Source organism: Vanessa atalanta, chromosome 9 (genome assembly GCF_905147765.1).
Source record: "Vanessa atalanta chromosome 9, ilVanAtal1.2, whole genome shotgun sequence".
In the NCBI taxonomy this organism is placed as follows: domain Eukaryota; kingdom Metazoa; phylum Arthropoda; class Insecta; order Lepidoptera; family Nymphalidae; genus Vanessa; species Vanessa atalanta.
Window position 1 is genome coordinate 6606609 of NC_061879.1, and position 21581 is coordinate 6628189.

The 21581-nt window shown below is 32.1% G+C and overlaps 1 protein-coding gene across 7 annotated transcripts in view; it reads left to right on the forward strand.

Annotated features, from left to right (window-relative positions):
- LOC125066211 (dachshund homolog 1) overlaps window positions 1–19745 on the forward strand; it is a 128510-nt gene extending 108765 nt beyond the window's left edge. For 4 of the 7 annotated variants that reach the window (XM_047674190.1, XM_047674191.1, XM_047674192.1 and 1 more), the window contains 3 exons: window positions 11700–11846; window positions 12617–12817; window positions 19152–19745. In XM_047674190.1, coding sequence (XP_047530146.1) covers window positions 11700–11846; window positions 12617–12817; window positions 19152–19282 — 479 coding nt within the window. In that variant the 3' untranslated portion in view covers window positions 19283–19745. The remainder of the gene's footprint in view (window positions 1–11699; window positions 11847–12616; window positions 12818–19151) is intronic. The other 3 variants (XM_047674193.1, XM_047674195.1, XM_047674197.1) reach the window with 1 other exon arrangement.
- The last annotated feature ends 1836 nt before the right edge of the window (window positions 19746–21581 follow it).

The following is a 21581-nucleotide window of genomic DNA, read 5'->3' on the forward strand; positions in this document are numbered from 1 at the left end:
TTTTCTATTATAAGCTCCCAGTTTATCGACTTATTGGTTTTAATCGAGAAAACGTTTGTTTATTTACTTTATTCGATTCGTTGTGAAGTCTTTTAATAACTTCGTTTTTATTGCTCGTTGGCTGACTTTGAATATATATAAATATATAAGCATATAATGCAATGTTATCACTCTTGTCGTGGAGTGTTAAACGTTCATTAAACAGTATATTCACCGCAAATCAAGGGATTTGATTATTAGATGCTATATCTCTTGTGCCCATAATACACTGTCTGACTCAGACGGTGCCTTCCTACAATTAATATTGAATGATTTGTACCTACCTAGACAGACTTACACTTCTAAATCCTTAAACCAAAAAAAGATATCTTAATTGTATGTCTGTAATTTATATCTTTACACCACTAAAAGTTTATCACGTATATTTATCGTATTTTTAGAAGTATATTACATAAATATTCGTTTACAATATCACGTCTACATTCATATATTAACTTGACAGAACAGAGCAAAATGCATTAAACTGAACCCTCTCTGACTGGACATAATCAAATCCATCCAAGCTGAATTGATTTAAGGAAACCCTTTGCGCACTTTTATTCACTTCGCACAGTGTGTGTGTCATTCACAAGTAACAATTTGAAAAAAAAAAATTATTATATGAAACTATGCCACTCCATACATCGGTAGGACATTTAGTGATATTTTAAAAGATAAAATTTAAGTGTTACTTTAAAAAAATTCATCAAAAAGCGTTCACAACAAAAAACACTTACCGTGTGCTCTATCGTTTATGAATTGGACGATAAAAAATTGAATATTGACGCACAACAGAACGCTCTTCGTTTGATTACTTATGGAAAATTTATTCAAAATTTGCAATCAATCCGTGAGTGTTGATCAACTTCAAAGCCTTTATCTTTCATTCTATAATTAATACTTGGGTTGATTTATATTGTTATCCATTTACAACTTACTAGTCGTTCCAGTCAAGTAAGTGCCATTTAAATTAATAAACTGTCGGCACCTGTTAGTGTTTACAAATGGTCCGGACATACGTTTCCCGCCTTGGTTTCCCGACAGGGGCGCCGATTCACACCCCTATGATGAATTCACCTTTTATTTTGTCCCACTTGACTCGATTGAGAGTGATTTTTGAGCGTGAATGGGCAGCCAGTGTAATTTGCCACTGACAGGATGAAATCTACATTGAAAGCAATAAAGGACTGGACGAAACTCAATCATGGTTGTTTTGTTGTTTATGTCAAACGGAAAAGTTTATAGCAAACATTTTAGGACTTCAAAAACATGTACACTTTGTTTTTGGGACCAGCTTAACGAATAACACATTGTTACGTTTAAGCTTAGCGAGCTGAGGAGCACAGTGGATAGAACACTTCGATATTCAACGGTTGGTCGCGGCTTTTATTTCTGAAAACGATTTTGAATTTATTTTAGCTTACCGATGAATAAACTAACGTATAAAATATCGTAGGGAATCATGCATTGGATAATACTGTCCCATATTTAACAGGAAAAGAGGTCCTTTCTGATAATAACATTCGCTGCTATTTTCAGAAATCTTTTGAAATCTGAATACAAATCTGTATACTGCAATTCATTTAAGTTTCAAAGGTAAAGTTTCTAATACCATAACACAACTTTGTAGAATCTTAGAGGAACATTTGAGCACTGCCCCTCACGAATAGTTGTTAGACAATAAATTATTTAATAACCCTCGGCCTCGGTCCCAACCTGTGCACTTAATCAGGGAATATATTCGACGGAATCACCTCTTTAGAAACAATTAATTCGGTCTTGATTAAGACCGTTGCACTTGGAAGACGTCTTTGTGGTATCTGATGGAGGTGGCTTCGTACCTACGAGACATTTGATCTTTACAGAATATATTTGCACATATACTATATGAGACGAGATTTTAATAGCAGGAGAAAGAGCAGGATTTATGAATGATTCTCCAAATTATAATTATATATTTATGGAATCTTGACTAACAACTTTGTAACTCATACACTTTTTGTGACTCATACACTTGTTTTTGTAACTCATACACTTTTTTGAGATCATTTTTCTAATTTAGTTGAATAAAATGAATTAATAATTATTCTTACAAAAAGATCTAGCCACATTGACCACATATAATTGTTTTAAGCAATCATTCAAACATCTTTTATTATCTTGGAAACGACTTCCCTGAGAGTACTGAGTAAGTAATTCCCAAATAACTTGAATATCACTTGTTTTACCACCAATAACCTTTATTTCCTAAACTTAAAGGTCGATATTATTACTTAATATTATTGTTTATTGCATTATAGTTTTGGCAGCGTTCGCAAATTAAGCGCCGGCCTTCTAACCAATTGCCTAAACATATTCGTAATAAGATTTATCAAACACATAGAATAATACAAACTTATGGCTAATGTCAATGTGTACGTAATGTATGAGGAAATTTTATATGTTAACCAGATAAATAAGTGTTCCTTGACTCAAATAAACGGTGTAACAATAGCAGATGACGCACACTACAAAATCTTAGTCCTTCAAGGGTTTAAGTTTCAAAGGCTTTTTCTGACCAATGTTGACCGGTGTCGGGTTATTGGTTCGAATTAATTCAAAGACAAAACGATTCTTGTTACATCCCTAGTCCCCAACGAAAACTAATTGAATTGTTTAAACTTGATGGCAGTCCGATAGTGATTGCAATTTATCTACATATATAAATCTTGATATAGTGTTTTCTGTATATGTTTTTAACCTACTGTTACTCTTAAAACATTGTAGTGTAATGATGATTTGTAAACTAAATCCCGTATATATATTTAATATTAAGATTTGTATGACATTCTTGTTTAAAAAATATACACATATTTATACCGTTGAATTTTAATATTCATATTCCGCTTAATCTATTAATGACGAGTAATATACTATATATAAGTATATAAGCGTAAAGTTAATTTGTTTTTACGTTTACGTGTGTGTTTTACCTTGTATGAAATAAACAAATTATTTTACATCTAAAAATAAAATATACATTGATACCAATTTTAATCACGTGCGTTCGACATCTACAAACTTTTAATTTTCTCTCGAACAAAATGCGAGAAGGGGTGGCCCATTTGATGTCCAGGGTCGGTGAAGTTCGAACGCTTTATTACAGTGTCCGGCTTTAAGTGGGTGAAAAGTTTCAACACCCTTTGATTTACTTGCCGTGCGGGGAATAGGTGTTCGATGGAATGAACTGAACTTGACAGAACTTAGCCTAATTCTAGACCGCCATTTACTTTAATTACGAATTAGTAATGAACATACATATTAATATCAATACGATAATGTCGACGAAAATTAATATTTCTGCGGTAACGCTAACAATAGTCACCAAGGGAATAACTGGCAATACTAACCTCATATTGTACCCCTCAATTATTACTCTAATGCCTTTAAAGGACTATTTTAATCCCCTAATCGGAAGCCAAACTAACGTGGCGCCGTCCCGCATAGAAATATCTTAAATTGGCAACCCGGTCCGGCGGGCCGACCATAAAACATCTTAATGAGTACCGCCAGCAGCTGCGAAGCCCCATATTGCCGTTCTCATATCCATGCAAACTACCCACCGACTACGTCTTAGCGGGCTTACTTTCCTCCTCCATGTTTACAAGTCGACAACTAATTTGTTGCAATATGTGCATAGGACAACATTATGGCCGCTATCTCCTTAGTGCGTGTCTTGCATAAGTTTAACTCCTTCCTCACCACGATGTACCTCAACGTGACCCTCGAGCGTACCCCTACTATATTCAAATTTACTCCAAGCGACCATTTGGACACGGATTTGTTATAAGATTAAAGGAAGATTTCACTTGTGAAACAATATGGCAGACGATTTACTTATTTCGTTTCCTTATTAGTTTCGGGATATTTGTTTTGGGGCCGCCGAATTTACATCCACTGACCGATTAAATGGCCCTTAGGCATCTTTAATGGGGGTGCCGCGTGGTCGTTGTTGGCCTTAGCAAATGTGTGCTTATGCGTAATTGAATATTTTATGAGCTAAAGCAAATTTAGTGCTGAAACTTTATTGATTTCTTGTCCCGTGTTGCTTTTTACGGTCAAATCTTCAGTTTGCTGTCTCAAAACGTTAAGGGCTCATTGAGCGAAGTCAACATTGACATTCATAACTCGCCATTCAATTCTCGCATGTGTTTATCGTTGGCATTTATCTGTTGACTGTTTTTATTTTGTGGTTGACATTTACCCTCTGTTTCAACAAACTCATCCTGTTCCCGACGAGTTTCTTTCATTCGCTATACAAGTGCTCGCGCTGCATTACCCCTATTCAAGTCGAGATAGCTTCACTTAGTTTCCGCTTTTTCAGTGCGGACGGGTTAATTTCTGCATCTTTATTATTCGAGTGGCCAGTATATGGATAGTCTGTAGACTGTAGTCTAGTGAGTCTGGTAGCGCAGATTGTGTGGCGGAAAGCAAACTTGAATTGTTGGTCGCGTGGAGGTAATGAACGCACGGGTGGGACACGGTGCTGTTAGAGGCGTCTGGTACGAGCGAGAGGCACGCCGGGGGGCAGCGGGAGGTGTGGGAGGTGCGCCTCACAGTGGAAAGGGAGGATGCAACGCGTCCTGTATGCACAGCGCCGCTTCCGCATTCGTTAATGCAAAAGCGAGCACAGACTTCAGGTGTACATTTTCAGCGCTTGTGTGCTTTATACTCGATGTTAAGGCGCGCGTCTTTGTAGATGCTAAGCCTTAATTATTATTACATTTTATCTCGTTTATATTTTATACTCTCTGATGTAAAACAAAATTCTGCGTACTATTTAATTACACTTAGCACGTCGAGTCGCTCTAAATAGCTTGAACAACAATTATTTTATATCTGAGGTTCACTTAAAAACTTTAGTTACCATTCACTTATTATTATTAATTCTTATTAGTTTTTTTTTTTAATTTTTCATTTCTATTCTACGTCTGAAAAGAATACACAGAAGCTTAACAATTCATTATTAGAACCGTTCATTTCGAGTTCATTAAAATCGCATTAGGATTAATTTTTCTCGTCCCCATTTTAATTCGCAGTTTGCCAAGGGGATCACGCTGGCCGGCTGCAATCATCCACTGTCAATATTTGCCGAATCTTACCTGCATCTATATAATATGATATTGCATGAAAACGCTGAAAAATATTACCTTTTTACTTATCTTTAACCGACCAGTAATTGCTTTTATATTTATTTTACATTCGAAGAAAGATTTGAATAATAAATAATTATGTAATTAAATGTATAAATCACATTTAAAAAATATGTCATTTTATGAACAACCTTTAGCATTATTAACCATACTTTCATCTTTATACATCTTACTGCTTTTATAAATAATTAATTTGATAAATAAAATGATTACTAGACATTTTCATTTTATGAAATATAATTTAGCTGACAATTTATTGCAAAGTTAATCTTTAACATTTAGCACATTTGCAAAGTATGAAATCGCGCATTTATAAACGTTTGTTGAATAAATGAATTTGTCAACTGCATTATTTTTGTAAATTGATAATTTGGTATACTTTTTTGTAATTATATATTTAATACACGATTATCGTAAAAAGTCCATGGTTGACGCGATACTAGATATGCATTTATGAGTATGTTACTATTAAACATGGTTCCTAAATTAAATGTCCAATATGTCATAAATAATGATTAAATGTTTTTTGTCGGCTATTACGATTAACGACTCGACGTCCAATTTCAGTTATATCGCGTCGACAGTATAATAAAAACGCGACATAAATATTCGATAATAAACGACTTATGTTTACACTTGATGGCAACTTTGTAAATAATTTAGATTTTCAGATAACAACTCGACTTCGGGTTTTACATTTTGTTGTTATTATAATTAAAATAATAATTGATTTTAGTAATAGAAAATAAAAAATATGAGTTCATTATTATACCAACAAGTTTATATTTTATTAGATTTTATGAACATTTTATTATACATATATAATGTATATATATGTAACGTAATGATAATATGAAACAGCATGATATTTTATAGCGGCATTTTGAAGAAACGTACTTTTATTCATGGCAAATGCAAGTTTTCTTCTGAGAACAGATAACCTAAAATTTGTGTTTTCATAAATTAGTACTGTATAGCTCCTAGAGCTGGTAGCACAACATCTTTCTCAAAAGTTCATCGAGTTCTTGACTTCAATCCATTTATGTTCATTAGAAAACGAGAACTAAAAAGGTTTCACTTATTTGCTTTAATAACAATAAATAACATACGGCCGACTCGATCACGATTCCATATCGCTTGAATCGTATGTAAATCGATATTTTTCTCAAATCGTTGCACTGAAGCCTCACGATATCATCATTTGCACGCGACATGGTCCCTGCCGACTAATATCTACGTTATTAATTCAGGCATATTAATAAAGGTGTCGAGTTACGACCACACTGGCGTCGCAGGAAGCATGGCCCGATGAGCCATTCCATCGAAAATAATACATTTGATCCCGAAATTATTTTTACTACGAATCGACTACTCTTTTTACTAAACGATTAAATGCATTCATTTGTGGATTATAATTAAGAGTCATGAATCTTTCACGAAGTTAAGTAATGAGGAAATATGAAACGAGAGAATGTATTTAATCTGTGTGTATTTAAAGAATTCTTCTGTATTCATAATCATACTCATCATATAAGGCTCAGTTATATTACTAGATTCTTATAAAGCAGAGCCGTTGTTTTGCAAATTTAATCAATAGTTTCAACAAGAAGGTTGGTAATTGGTCATATATAAAATTTTACGAAAAGACATTTTTAAATCCAAACCAAACAAAATGGAACAAAATGCAACTCTTACATAATTACATGGGTTATCATTTAATTAGTAAATAAAATCAATATACATATTTTTATTTCACCACACTAATAAACGTACAAAAAATGTTTGTATGCAATAACATGAATTAATTGTAATTTGTAATATTATTATTTTTTATTTGAAAAGTCCGAAATTGGCCTAGCGTACCGGTGCCGGAGCCCGGGGCCTGCAATATCGAGATTCCAACATTTCACGCTCCGTAAGTTTAACCGTATCGATACGGATATAATAACCAGTGGAATGGTAACTATAAAGAGAGATTGTATTTTTACTAACGTCGTAAGAAGTCGGAATGTCCGACCGGCCTTTGATCGGTTTGATAAAACAGCCTGCAATTTTCTTTATTTTTTTTCATAAAAAATTTTAGCCTTTATTATAAGCATGAAATATAGAATGGAATGTAACGTTTAAATATATGTTAGAAACTCATTGGTTTGCTACGCTGTCTGCTTTTGTACGTACGTATGTGTCCGCATCATTGGACATGAAGATGGAGAGAAATTTATTTGACAAAAAGACTCGAGCCAGACATGAATCCTGGTATGTGCTATCAAAACAATCAATCAAATAAAAACCAAGCCGTTTTTTTCTATGAGTAATTAATTTTAAACTCATTTTTACTTCAGTTTAATGCTAAGACATTTACTACTTTTTAAAGTATGCCTATGACTTTCAAATAACAGTAAAGATTTCTCACAATTTTTCGGCGGTACATGTCTATTTATCGTACATCGTCATGTGTTTTCAACGTAAGCGAATATATCGTGTTATGGGTGAAGGTCACACGTAGCTCGTAACTCAAGAGTCCCCACTCGTCCGGCAAGAACAATAATCCGAACAATTTTGAGGAAAATGTTTATCGCAGGAGCCACTCGCCTCATAAATTCTACCCAAATAAAACAGACGAAATAGATAAAAGATAAAACTACTGTCATCGAGTACAACAGGCCCGATCATAACCACATAATCCTTTACAAAATGTACATAGATAGTAGTTATTATTGTTCGTTATTTTACATTTTGTTAGTTGTTAAATATTATCTCATTCGATACTATCGCCTACTTGAAAAGTTAAAAATATCATAATTAAAACATTATAAACATAGAATGCTATTAGCTCCAATAAATATTTTATGTTAGTCAAATTAAACAGTTTCGAAATTTTAGTTTACGCACGATAATAATCTCAAATGGTCTCACTGATTGATACTCTTAATATTATCTAGTGTTGAATATATATTTAATATTAACGCTGAGAATTTTCGAAGTTCCATAACACACACACTCTGGATTCAAGCATTAAGAAAATATCATCGTCATCTCATTCGATTGGGCCCCTTGAATCGAACATACGTCGTGATAACTGACGCATCTTATCTTCGAAACATTATTTCATACACATCTATCGGAAAGCCATTCCGACTGTGTCTGATTTTATTCTAGGCAATTTATTTTCAATAAAGAACTATAAAAAAGACTTATCTAAATGGCTCGGGCGCGACTGAGGGGAGTGGCTGTCATAAATGTCGATTTTTATTTACGTTATGTCATGGTGGAAAAACTATTATAATTTTGCAATATGTTAAATTTTAAATTAATAACATTATAAAACTAAGTGATTACTTATTATAACAATTCAAGACATTTTTTATGAAAAAAAAAAGTAATAGGTATTTCTACAATGTTTGACACTTATAATTCTGAAGTCGCACTAAAATAGTATTATTAGATTAAACATTAATAATCCGAGCTTAAAATTAAAACTTCTTTATCGGTCTTTTTGCTATGAGTTAAAATTATGAAAGTTTAAACATAAACTAAGGATATCCACAGCAAAAATAATAAATGAATTACAATCAATACGGCTGTAATGTAAACAACAAAAACAAAATTTTGAAATACTTTACAGTGTCGTTTATCATTTATTTATCAAATAAATAATAGCTATAAAATCATAAAATATACAATTAATGAATGAAATATTATAACTTATATTTAATAACATTTCATTTTAAGTGCTATTTAGGGGAATGGAATATAATTTGTATACACAAACCGACTCATTTACATGTTATTTGAGCAACCGACCCAAGGGGCCCGTATCAGCCATTTATGAGTTGAAAGTATTAAAGAAAAGAACCGGATACATATAAAGAGATAGATATAATAATAATAGGAAAAAGAAGCGTGCAAAGAAACTGCTCGCGGCGTATAAACCCCGCAGAAAGCGGTATTGTTCTGCGACTTTTAAAAACGGAACAAAATGAACGAGGGGAAAGGAAATCGGATGAAAATATGAAAAGAATACACGTTATACACGTAAAAGTGAAACGAAACGTCGGAGATCGGTCTCAACCGCGGCGGTCCGCAAATATAATTTGCATAGTCAAGTAGCCAAACTTTTGTCTGCAACGGATGTTCGCAACCATATTCGTTCGTTGCTTTTTAACCACACTCTCATTCTGTATCGAGCCAGACTTTTTATTGCATTTTTTCCCCTTTGAACGGATTCCTTCAATATTTCGTTGGTTCGTTTTTATTCATACGCTCGGTCGTCGAATTGTTTTGCTTAGTATCGCGACCTCTGTTCGTCTGTTCGGTATGCGAACGTTAATGTTGTTTTGTACCGCATATCAAAAAGTTAAATTTCAATTTTAATTATCACCCCAAGCAATTTTTTTATCATTGTCAAATTCAAATTGCAAATATCGTCTGACTTTATTTATTTTGAGAAGCAGTCGGTAATAGTACCTCTATTAACAAAAAAAAAACTAATCATCTCTAAAGAAAGTAATAAATTCAGTATTCACTTGTTCTATTGCTCTTATAAAATTAATATTCTAAAAGAACTTTTTCAATCCGAACTTAAATCAGATAGCAACAAAGGATTAGGATTCTTTTCAAGTCTCGAAGCGTCGAGAAGAATAATCAATTGAGAAATTATTACGATTCATCTTTACTCGTGAACTCATCGATATGGAGTTAGGAGCCGGATTATTTTCAAAGGGCGCCGACGATCGATAGACAAATATTGACTTATAAAAACAATAGGCGAACGTCGCTCCCGCTTTATTGAGTACGATAAGACGTTTGATTGCGATCGGATTCTTTTGAATACCTTCAAGCTCCGAATAGATTAACTGAATGTATATGCTATTTTCAATATAAGCGGTAAAACGCTTTAGCTAATTTATAATTTACGCGTTATTTACATATGAGATGAGATGAAAAGATCCAAAAATAAGCGTCATTGGAGTGAGAAATCGTTTTTCAGAGGTGTTGGTCTGTACCGGCGTTCGGACTCGTCGGCCCGTTGAATTTTCCACTCACTGGACCTCTGGGGGCACAGTCACACCTTTGTATTAGCATTAGCGTTACCTTTTATCCTAAATATATGAATTTATGTCGTATAAAACTCCTTCTGCCTCATATGTTTTGGGTAAAAATATAATAATTTAGCAAATGAGAACATTCAATTAACACATTTATTTAGACGACAGACAATAAAGAATAAGCAATCAAAGTATACTTACGTAAGCTAGAATTATTTTTATTGAAGAAACATAATTAAAAAGACATAATATATTTCATGTTTTATATTAAAAGGAAAACGTTTTGGAAAGAGCAAGTCAAGATTGACTTACTCTTTTCACTTTAAATTACATTCATCGTTATTTTAATTAAAATGTTTATAGTTAATTTCATTGAGGAATAAGGTTGAATAATTATTGGGCCTAACTTCAGTAAGAATTATAAAATATGTATTTAGTAAAAAAAAAATACACTTTCTATTTAGATACAAATAATTGAGTCAGATAGTCAGGTATTATGATTAATGACTACTTTAACATTAATTGCAAACAAAATAGGTGACTCGAACAAATCAAGAAGCACTGCGATCCATTGGATCCTAATTATTGTTTATTTTTACAATATCCATAAAGGCAAGTCTCAAATCATATTAAGAAATGTACAGGAACAAAAACGACGCGTTATTACGAGCCGTGTCGGAGGTTGTATGACAAATGATGCGTAGGAGTCGCTCGCTAGTGAACCCCGAACCTTCATTAGCAACAACATTAATTACTAGCGAATATTTAATGAGAAAACGACTTGTTTTATTTTTGGTCGACTTTAATTTGTACTAGACAATATTATATAATCATCTAAGTTAAAGTTACAACCATATATACACACAATAAGAATATTTTCCGTGTCCACTTTTTGTACCAATTCAATTGTAACAGTCCCAAAGTAGTTCCAAACGAGAAAGATTTGTTGTTCCTTTAGTCACATAAAAACTAATTGCAGTCTAAAGGCGATGTGGATTCTCAGACGAATAATAGCGGTTCCAAGACAAATACTTGCGTTAGAATATTTCTATAAGTAAATATATTTTGAGAATTTATTTTATGATTCACTATTATATATAAGGTTTGATCGTGTCAGTGTCGTCCAACTTACTATGTATTTATTTTTCTATTTCTTTTTAAAGAGGCTTTTTGAAAATAGTACAAGTGATAAAGATGAATTCCTAGGTAGCCCAGGTCTGGAATAATTTCGACGCTTTATAAACCTAGCGGTTAAATTTTCAGCATACCAAACAAATACTTGTTCCCAATTCTCATAATAAACACAATAACCTACTTTCATCTCCAAATACACAGAGTTCTGTAAATTATTAGCATACATTTAAAAATGTAACTTTGAAGAAAATATCTATCATGTGTTGATGTCGCAATTCTTTTTCAGTCATGTACCAGAAGAGACTGAAGAAAGAGCGAAAGCAGAGGCAACAAATTCAAGATCAGTTAGAATCAGAGCTGAAAAGACGGCAGAAGATAGAAGAAGCGCTGAAACAGTCTGGGGCCCCTTCAGAAATACTTAGAATAGTTACTGGTAAGAACATGTATAATATTAAAAAACTAACAACGAAAAAATCCTGAATTATCTTTTATTGAAACGGTATATCGCCTGAATTCGCTTGGTAATTTATACTTTATGTTATTACGATACCTACCGTAAACATTGAACAAAAACATTTTGGAAAATAATTTACGTTATAAATCCCGATATATGCTTTTAAATGTTTTGTAAATGAAATACAACAACCTTTTGCAGTCAGGAAGTACAACAAATCCCTACATTACTGAATGCCTCTGACATGTTAACTTAACTTCTGTCAAACTATCTGCATATCAGTTAAAACTCGACATTCCCACAATAACGAAACGTTATAAGGCTAAGTTATCGTAACACGAATTTCAACTGTATGTAACAAAGAATAAAATTATGTTTCTTTTAAAGAATAACATAACTTGTCTTACAATTGATTGCTAGTGTGTATGGAGTGCGTGACGTAAGTGGGGTGGTAAACGTTAGTGAAGGCTTGTACTAATCTCCGTGTCAGGAAATCGTTTCGCAGGCCATTTGAAATGAGGGTTCGAAGCTGAAGTAACACGCATTTGAGTTAAATTTCTTGTATAATCACTGTTTGCCACTTACATTTATTAACAACGCATTCAAGTAGTACAAATACAGTTAATAGACTAGGGTATTTACAGCACATTACCCATAAAAGAGAACTTCCTTATATAATTATTGTAAACTTTCTCGAAACGTCTTTAATTTTTGTTCCAAATAATATAATTCTATTGCTTTTCCTGTAGAAAACCTAACACCTGTAACGCAAGAGAACCGAGAACGTGAGAATGGCACTGAGAGCAAGCCACCGAGCACGGAACCACCCACCTCATCGCCGCCGTTCCAGCGGGATCCGCCACGCACGCCCGACAAACCGCAGTGGAATTACCCGCCACCGCCCGTCGACATCATGAGCGGAGGAGCTGCCTTCTGGCAGAATTACTCTGGTAAGAATTGACTTAAACACTATGATTATGGATTAACCTCTCGTATGTCTCATTATATAACATAAAGGAACCTACTACATATTTGATACCGTTTGATAGTATCAAAGATATCACACAATTACTCTCTACTATTGGTAAAACGTAAAAGAAAAACTAAAATAAATAAATAAAGATATTAATATTATTGCGCTACAATTTTTCGCTACCACTGAGCAGTGAGCATTCCTTTCAAACTCCAATTGAATTCCACCAAAACGAATACAAATGAAGTTACATGAAAAAATAGAATAGGGGTTTGTTTTGCTTGCGGTATGTGGTTGAACACATGCACGTTCTCGTAGTTGTTAAAACGTTTTACGTTTCTTTAACATAAACAAAAATTGTTTTAAATGAGACAATTTAAATTAAATTTTCCATTATCAAATATTACAAAAATCTTCAAACCTAACTTAATGATTTTAAAATTTTCTATTCCTTTGGTAAATATTTTCTATTTAAGTTTGCTATTTAAGCGTGAGAATAAAGCAAAAAATAAAAACTGTGCCTTTACATCGCAAGATAATTATTAAGTTCTATAATTACGTTGATTTATGAAAAATAAATGAAAGAAATATTTCTCCACAGTTCAATTTTTCAAGATTAGTTCAAGAGTAGATTCAATGCTTTGTTATTATCGTACTTAATTAATTCACAAAATTTATATAAGTACATTGAATACCTATAAGGTGTAATATTTCGGCTGATTCTATTAATTTAGTTATATATTTATGTATCAATTAAATAATCTGCGGACGTTACAGGTGGCATCAGGTACAAAACTTCCGTGTTTGTTAAATAATAATAAATAAAAAAATACACGATCAATATTTTCGAAACTTATTTCTTAGGTAAATAAGATTGTAATAAACTCTATGTGTATTAATAATAAACTCTATATAATATATAAATCTGTATATCATAAACTGTACCTTTTAAATACATATATTGATAAAAAGCAGAAAAAAATTCGACATGCGATGTTTGAACTCTTGAACTCATCATATTACATACCATTGCGAATTGAGAATGTCAAGTATTCAAAAGCATAAAACGATACACGCATTCTTATTTTTATTGAATTTGTATTAGGGAGAGCACCACTCATTTATTTTTAATCGAAGTAATAATAAGTAATAATCTTTACAGACGAACAAATAATAAAATATTTATAAACTATAATTTCAAGCACTGCTTATCAATGAATATATGTACGTATTACTTAATTAGAGTTAAAATAAAAGTAGTGATTGTTATTCAGTGATAAATTACTTTCAAATTATAGATAATCGAATATTATGTATTACCATAATAGATATATAAGTTTAGTACAAGAATATTCGAACAGAAACGAAACACTATTATAGATACACACAAGTAAAACGAGTAACGAAGCAACAGTATTAAAATATGATACATGCATTCGTAGACAAAATTGCCAGTGGCAGCACCCAACAAGAAGAGTACGCTCTGCTCACATGTTAGTAGATTTTTTCATTCATATCCTCTTTGTGGAAAGCCCAGAAATTTCATTAAAAATGCACCGGCCGCTGTGGACTTTCAAATACTATTGTGTGCAGCCACACCCTCACACAGCGAGTGATGGATATGAAAACTAGCATCGCTCTTTTGTGTTTCATATTTATTGACTCATAATATTTTATTTTATTTTTGTATGTTTCATAAACGATACCTCAAATATTTGGTTGTATTAAAATTTATCAACAATCTGTCAAGTCATCTGAATACAATACAAGTGATTTTTAAGTTTTTTATTTTAGTTAAAATATATTTAATTAACTAAACGAAAGCTTATCTACATTATTTTTTTAAACAAATAAAAATACTTAGAGCTTAGTTCGATTATTTTTACGTAAATTTCATTTGGATTATTTTACAGTTTTTTTATTAATTTCTATTAAAATGTAATTCCATCAATAATTTTATAATACGTGTATCACGCGAAATTAGATGCATCGCATATCATAAATACCACCATTAACTTGTAGTAGAACATTGATACGTTTCACATTTCCTGTTTTCCCGACAAGTGCCCAGCCAACAGGCTTTGCTTTCAAGTAGAAATTGCAACTAATTTAACTGTTGCCCTTCTCAAGTATCTAACGCACGCGAACACGCGAGTGCGGAATATACAAATGGAATTTAACTTTACTAATTTAATTGTTTTATTTAGCATTATTTTAAATAAAACAGTTATAAAATAAAATACAATCCAGGTGATATATCCTACTTTGGTTCTATTCCTTGACCCTCATAACCATATGAATTGGCTCTACTGGAAGGAGTTCAAGCACAGGACAAATGGCTTTACGTGCTTTCTGAGGCACGAGTGTGTAAACACTGCTTGCGAGATGAGCTGTTAAAGAGAATTTCTTGTTTGCAATAACAACACACATAAGCTAAACGAACTATCCATAACATACTATGTTGATATATAACTTCGTAATCGTAAAAAAAGTACACGCAGTACTTTTTTTGCCTCTATTCAAATATATAATAATGTCTCTAAATCCGAAATGTTAAACTTACTCGTTTATATTATTAGTTTGATACAAATACACTTATATTATAAATATTTCAAAATATACAATACTAATAAATTAAGAAACATATTGTGTTTTTTTTTAACTCTAAAGAAAAATATATTTTTTAAAAGGCAATAGAGAGTAAAAATAAAAATAAAACTTTGCCCTTTTATCATCTTTCTTCATTGCCGCCGGTAAAAGAAAAAAACATATTTTATTATTCGTAAATTAGAAAACTTTTTCTACATTTTCCTTCAACGAAACGGGATAAATCAAAAGTTTTAAATAACAAAGATACATAAATATACAAAAAATGTTTTCATAGTACAACATTTTAGAAAATAAATTAAGTAGAATTCGATTTTTTTAAACTAAAATTTCAGCGGATACGCATTATTATACAACTTCACATTAATGACTTCAAAGCAGACCGTGAGAAGACTATGAGTAAGAATCGCTTCATAAAATGTTCTCCATAACAGTCGATAGCTAAAATCTATGATCTTTGAATGTATTGGTAAGGTAATATAGTATGGAAAAAAGGAATCAATACATGATATAAACGAAAAAAATAATTTAATAATTTTATCATCTCTCTTGAAAAAATGTCTTGTTGAATGATTCTGGTGGATAGTAAGAGTTAGGGGTATAACTACGAAACTTTACAATATTGTTATTTTATTTAAAAAAAAAATTGTATTGCTACGTTTTTATGCGATTAACTCAAAAACTACCAAACGTATTCGCTAATGGACGAAGTGATTCATGACAAACGCTTAAATGTATATTTCATTATGGTTTTGAGACAATTGGCTAAATTGTGATGACGATTATTGAAATCGTCAAACAATAATATGCCGACCAATAGATATACATATATATTATATATCTATTATTATAATCGTGCGAAGCCGGGACGGGAAGCTAGTAATATATAAATATAAATAAACATTGGAATTAAGATTTACTTCTTACATAAATAAATAAATAAAGCTACATTTTTCATAAAGGCCGTAGAAACGGAAATGAACCAACTGATGTTAAGTAATATAAAGTTGAAAAATTAATAAAGAGGAAACTTCTCCGGCTACTTTATAGGTACGCTTGTAAAATGAATGGAAATAAAATTGTACAGCACAGGTGCGCCCGAAACCTTTGACGATATTAACTTTTGTACGCTTCAACAAAATATTAGCGTCTATAAGACACAAGTACTGTGATAATCATATATTCTTATTAAGGCAATACCAAATAACAAAATAAAACTTTTGGTCAATCAACCTTTCCGATCGATGTTTAAACTATTTTTAATGACGAGTCACAAAGATTTGTTTATTTTCAAAAGTTAAATTTAAAATGAACTCGATTGTGTCACAAAGAAATTGAATCCTTGGAAAAAATAGAGAGAGTACTTCTAATAGGAAATCAATCAATGTTATTAGTCACGCTTCAAAATGTTAGCACCAGAAGCACCCGTCTTCAGCTTATCAAAGAACAATTCCAGTACCCACTGTTCGGCTCGTGCGTAAGCGTGAGCAGCCCGCGGCTCTAGTTATAGATGGGTCTCGTGTACTGACATGAGCCTCCATTTATGTAAGCGAGCCCTTTTTTTCAACCTTCTCAAATTCGGCAAAGAAACGTTTTTATAAAAGATTTTAATTATTTTAAATTCGAGGTTTCATCGAACAAAGGCATCGGTTGCTATGTAGGATAAAATATCACTTTTAATTATATTTTTCTGAGGTATAAATTACAAAAAAAAAGTTTATAATACGACACAAAAAAGAGACCACGGATGAAAGACATCTTTAAATCCGAACAATACAAGTTTTTGTTTGACCAAAATACGAGAAACAATTTGTCTTTAAAGAGTGAATATCGTCCGCCTAATTTCTTGCTCTATCTTCTATTTAATTACAAAAATCGATTCGTTTCTCTTTAAACTAAACTTTGACTTGATCGATTTAAAAGTTTTTCGGATTTGCTTTTATAAGGCACCGTAACCTATGGAATGTTTGTGTAAAAATCGATTCAAAAGCTTCCAATTTTACATATTTTAAACATATTACATATTTTCCATACTATTCACCAATATATTCGTGGTAACGAGGTAGTGAATACGATAATTAAGAAATAATATTCAAGAAGAGTTATTTGAAGAGTTGGTCGAAGAAACGAAGTCTTACATGAAAGGCCAACTTTTTATTTAACTCAAGCACTCAAGCGTAACAGTTATTTCAAAGAACAAATAGATTATAGCACTCAAAGGAACCGGCAATTCTGTTTTAGGAGCGGCAAATGCAAAAATATTACGTATTCAAACAGACCTAATGGGACATTTAGGGGTGGCAGCGAAGTGAAACGGCAAAGGCCGAAGCTTTTAAGTGTATAATATTTAATTGTGACGCCCTAGGCGTATAATCTCACCCGGGATAATAGGTTTCTGTTTCGGGACAACCCTCAATGAGCGACACTTGCGAGTGTGATGCCCTGGAGCCAGTCGCCGTTGAGACAAATCGGATTATAATTGAGTTTTTTTAATGACAAACGAAACACAAATTGTGTCATTTGATCAACCACTATTTGTTTTACGAAGATTAAAAAAAGTTTTTTTTTAATAATTTTTTTATGGTATATAAATATATGTACAGCAAAGTTTTTAATATAGTGTAAGGATTGGATATTAGTTGATTAATTGTCTTGTTAGAAATAAATAATAAACTATTATTTTTAAAACACAGATTATAAACGAATATCTCTTACAGAAATTGAATTCCCGTTGAGAAAATGTTCCTTGAGAGTAAGCAAAAAACGTGATTCCGTTTATATCTTTTATATCTCGTAAATTGTAGGAGGCGGCAAGCGTTGCATGAAATTGAATAAGCATATTTCGTAAAACGTAGACGTTTTCGGAGACAATTGCCTTACCTCACCTACTCTTGCCTCTTCACGAACTTTGTCAATTTTCCCAAAACCTTATTAGAAAATATTCGTCCCATAAAATGTTTCCCTTTTAAATTTTTCTTTTCACTTGTTTGTGTCAAGCTATGATATTATCATTTATATTAAAGAAATCGTATTCATTTATTTGTAACTTGTTAACTTTACATTTTTAATCACAAGTTTCTTTTTTTTATATTTATTTAAATCTCTTTATATATTTTATATTGAAATTACAAGAAGTTACTTCAACTTCGCATTGATGACAATAAGAAATTTCACGAAGATCGTTGCTTCTTAAACGAAGTGTTAAATTAAATACGTTGACAAGTTCACGTGCACCCAATAACAATTATTGACTTGTATTATGGGAAAAAAAATCAATTGATTTTAATTATACAGATAGACATTAAACATATATTTATATCTTATTAACAAAACAAAAAATGGCGACCACGACTTAGTGCGTGATACGTTTTTACGAAATGCAATATTGAATATTAAATTAGGAAGTGCCATATAGACGTCGAGTCCGTTTGATGTCAGCCATTGCGATACTAATGACATTTTCCGGGGCGACACACTCGTCTTTTAGCACAGACTTGTTATATTACCAAATAAAATTCGATTTAATAACAAGTTGTCTCTTTTATCTAAGTAAAAGTTTTTCAGATTAACGTATCTGTAATATAAAGAACACTCTTTATATGTATAACGTATAATTAAAGCCGTTATTGTTGTTTGTCTATCTATACAATATTTTGACGTGTAATATATGATACAATCCTTAACATGAAATTTCTTGCCAACAGAATCCTTGGCGCAAGAGTTGGAGATGGAGCGCAAGTCCCGCCAACAGGCCATGGAACGTGACGTGAAGAGCCCTCTTTCCGACCGTGCCAGCTACTACAAGAATTCAGTTCTGTTCAGCTCCGCCACTTAGCTGGCAAGCACCGGGGCGAACGACTTCCCCGACCAATACGAAAGCAGCGACGAAACGAGAAAACCCATCATAAGCGTCAAACCTGAATTCAGAGAAAATAAGATGCAAGATCAAGACCCAAAGATACCTTATCATTGAAATATAAATGCATCGTATATTTGTGAAGGGCTTCTCGAGTCTTATTCCGAAACGACACGCTCGTTTGTGTAAATTAAAGTATTGAACTAATTAATTAGCGTTAACATTTTTTGTGTATCTGATCTCGATAAAGTACTTTTACTTTGAGATTAACTGTAAATACTGTTATTAAATACGAAATAAGCACGTAGATTTCGTGACGTAAGGCGAAGTCGCAGAAACTTTTCTTCCATAGTGAAATTTGTAAATATTTCTTAATATTTAGGTTTAAGCCTAACGGTTTTATCGACGATACACATAACTTATACGTCAACATTTAATCTTTTACAAAATGTACCTTTAAACTTATTGTTAAATGCCATATTTATACATTAAGTATCTTGATTTACAATTTATACACTTAAATAAGCAACAGCTTCAGCCTTAGCTTACATATTATTTGTAACATCAATAATACTGACGACAAAGCAAGCGAACGATTATTTCATTGATCACTAAAACGGTTGGAATTGACCCAAGACTGCTTTTGAAAAAGTTTTCCGAACCTTTGTATACGGTTTCAGGTTTCTCACTAGCTGTTTAATTTAAACAGCTAGTGATATTTTAGTAATATTTTAATGAAATCGTCAAATAAACTGCACAACAACAAATGTTCAACAATCCAAGTGTATCTAAGTATTCATAGAACATTGCGTACAATTTTACATGTGAATATGTGATCTTCAACATCAAGTAACTTAATCATTTTAGTGCAATGATTAGGTTTAACTGATACTAGAATATTTTAAAACATAGAAATGTATAATAGCATTGTTAAGTTAGAGATTTTGAAGGTTCATTATACAAATACGAATATGACTGAATACCCACAAAGAATTCTGGCGTACAATATAAAGTAAGCGTTTCGTTAAAGTTTCCTACTTTAAACATTGTAATATAATCTCAGCGTCTCATATACATAACGATCCGGTGTACGTGGGTAGCTATTGTATTAAGTGCAGTAGGTTTAACGTTATAGATAAAATATAAATTATAGCGTTATTTATATCGATGCTTAGTTTACGAAATGACTTTAAATGTCTAAAATAGTTTAAATAAGATTTAGACATTGTATCGAGCGTTTGATTGGCGCTTGGCTATAAGGCTATGATAAACGTCACCAATAAAAATACACATTCAAATGATTAACTTTGTAAAAACCTTGTAAGACGATAGTCAAGCGCCGATACTAAGTAAGGCTTGAGACGATTAATTTCATACTTATTATCTGTAATGGATAATGCGACGTAATAAATAAAACTTAGCTGTTACTATAAATGTTTAGACGAATGCGAATGAGTGGTTTTATGCAGGGCGTGAATGTGGTAACTTCATATCAGTTCTTTCATTTTTGTAATAAAATGTAAGAGAGTTTCACTGTTCAAAGTTAAATGTAAAGTTCTGGTAAACTAGTAACCGTTAGCGTAGGTTTCTTTTGTCAATTAGATGTCGAGGCTTATCAGTGTACACGTTAATATCTTGGTTATTGCGTTCATAAAGCGAGTTATTATTTATTATTTTTATTATAATTATTATTAATTTACTTAAAATTGTGTGTGTGCCTTGTATCGTAGAGGAAAATATCAAGATTAAAAATGAAAATTATCATCTGGTGTTTTAAATTTTTTAACATTAATTCCTATCCCGTTGACCTTCACCCACAGTAAACGGAGAATAAGTAATATAACTAAATAATTTGCCTAGACTTACTCAACAAATTTGAAAACAAACAAAGTAATAAGGATTTGACAGACTTAAGGCTTCTTGACATCATCTGCCCTTGGGAAAGTATTGTTATAGTTTTGGTTCCCCGCCACCATATGTATTAAGGCGCTTACATTATCGATCAATAGAGTATCTTAATAAAAAAACTAATTCGGTTCTTAGAGCACCACAGATTGAGATATGGTGTCTTTTGTACACTTTTACTTTCTGAACCACTTGGCGGAATTGAAAATAACTAAATGGTTAAAATTATTTTTACTTAGCTTTTTCTATACCATTATATCAATAATAATGGAGTATAATTAAAATTATCTTGAACAATTAAATAAAGTAAAAAATATTTTTCAAATAATTATTATCTGGGCTTAACGAACTTTTATTTTCTTTGTTACTAATA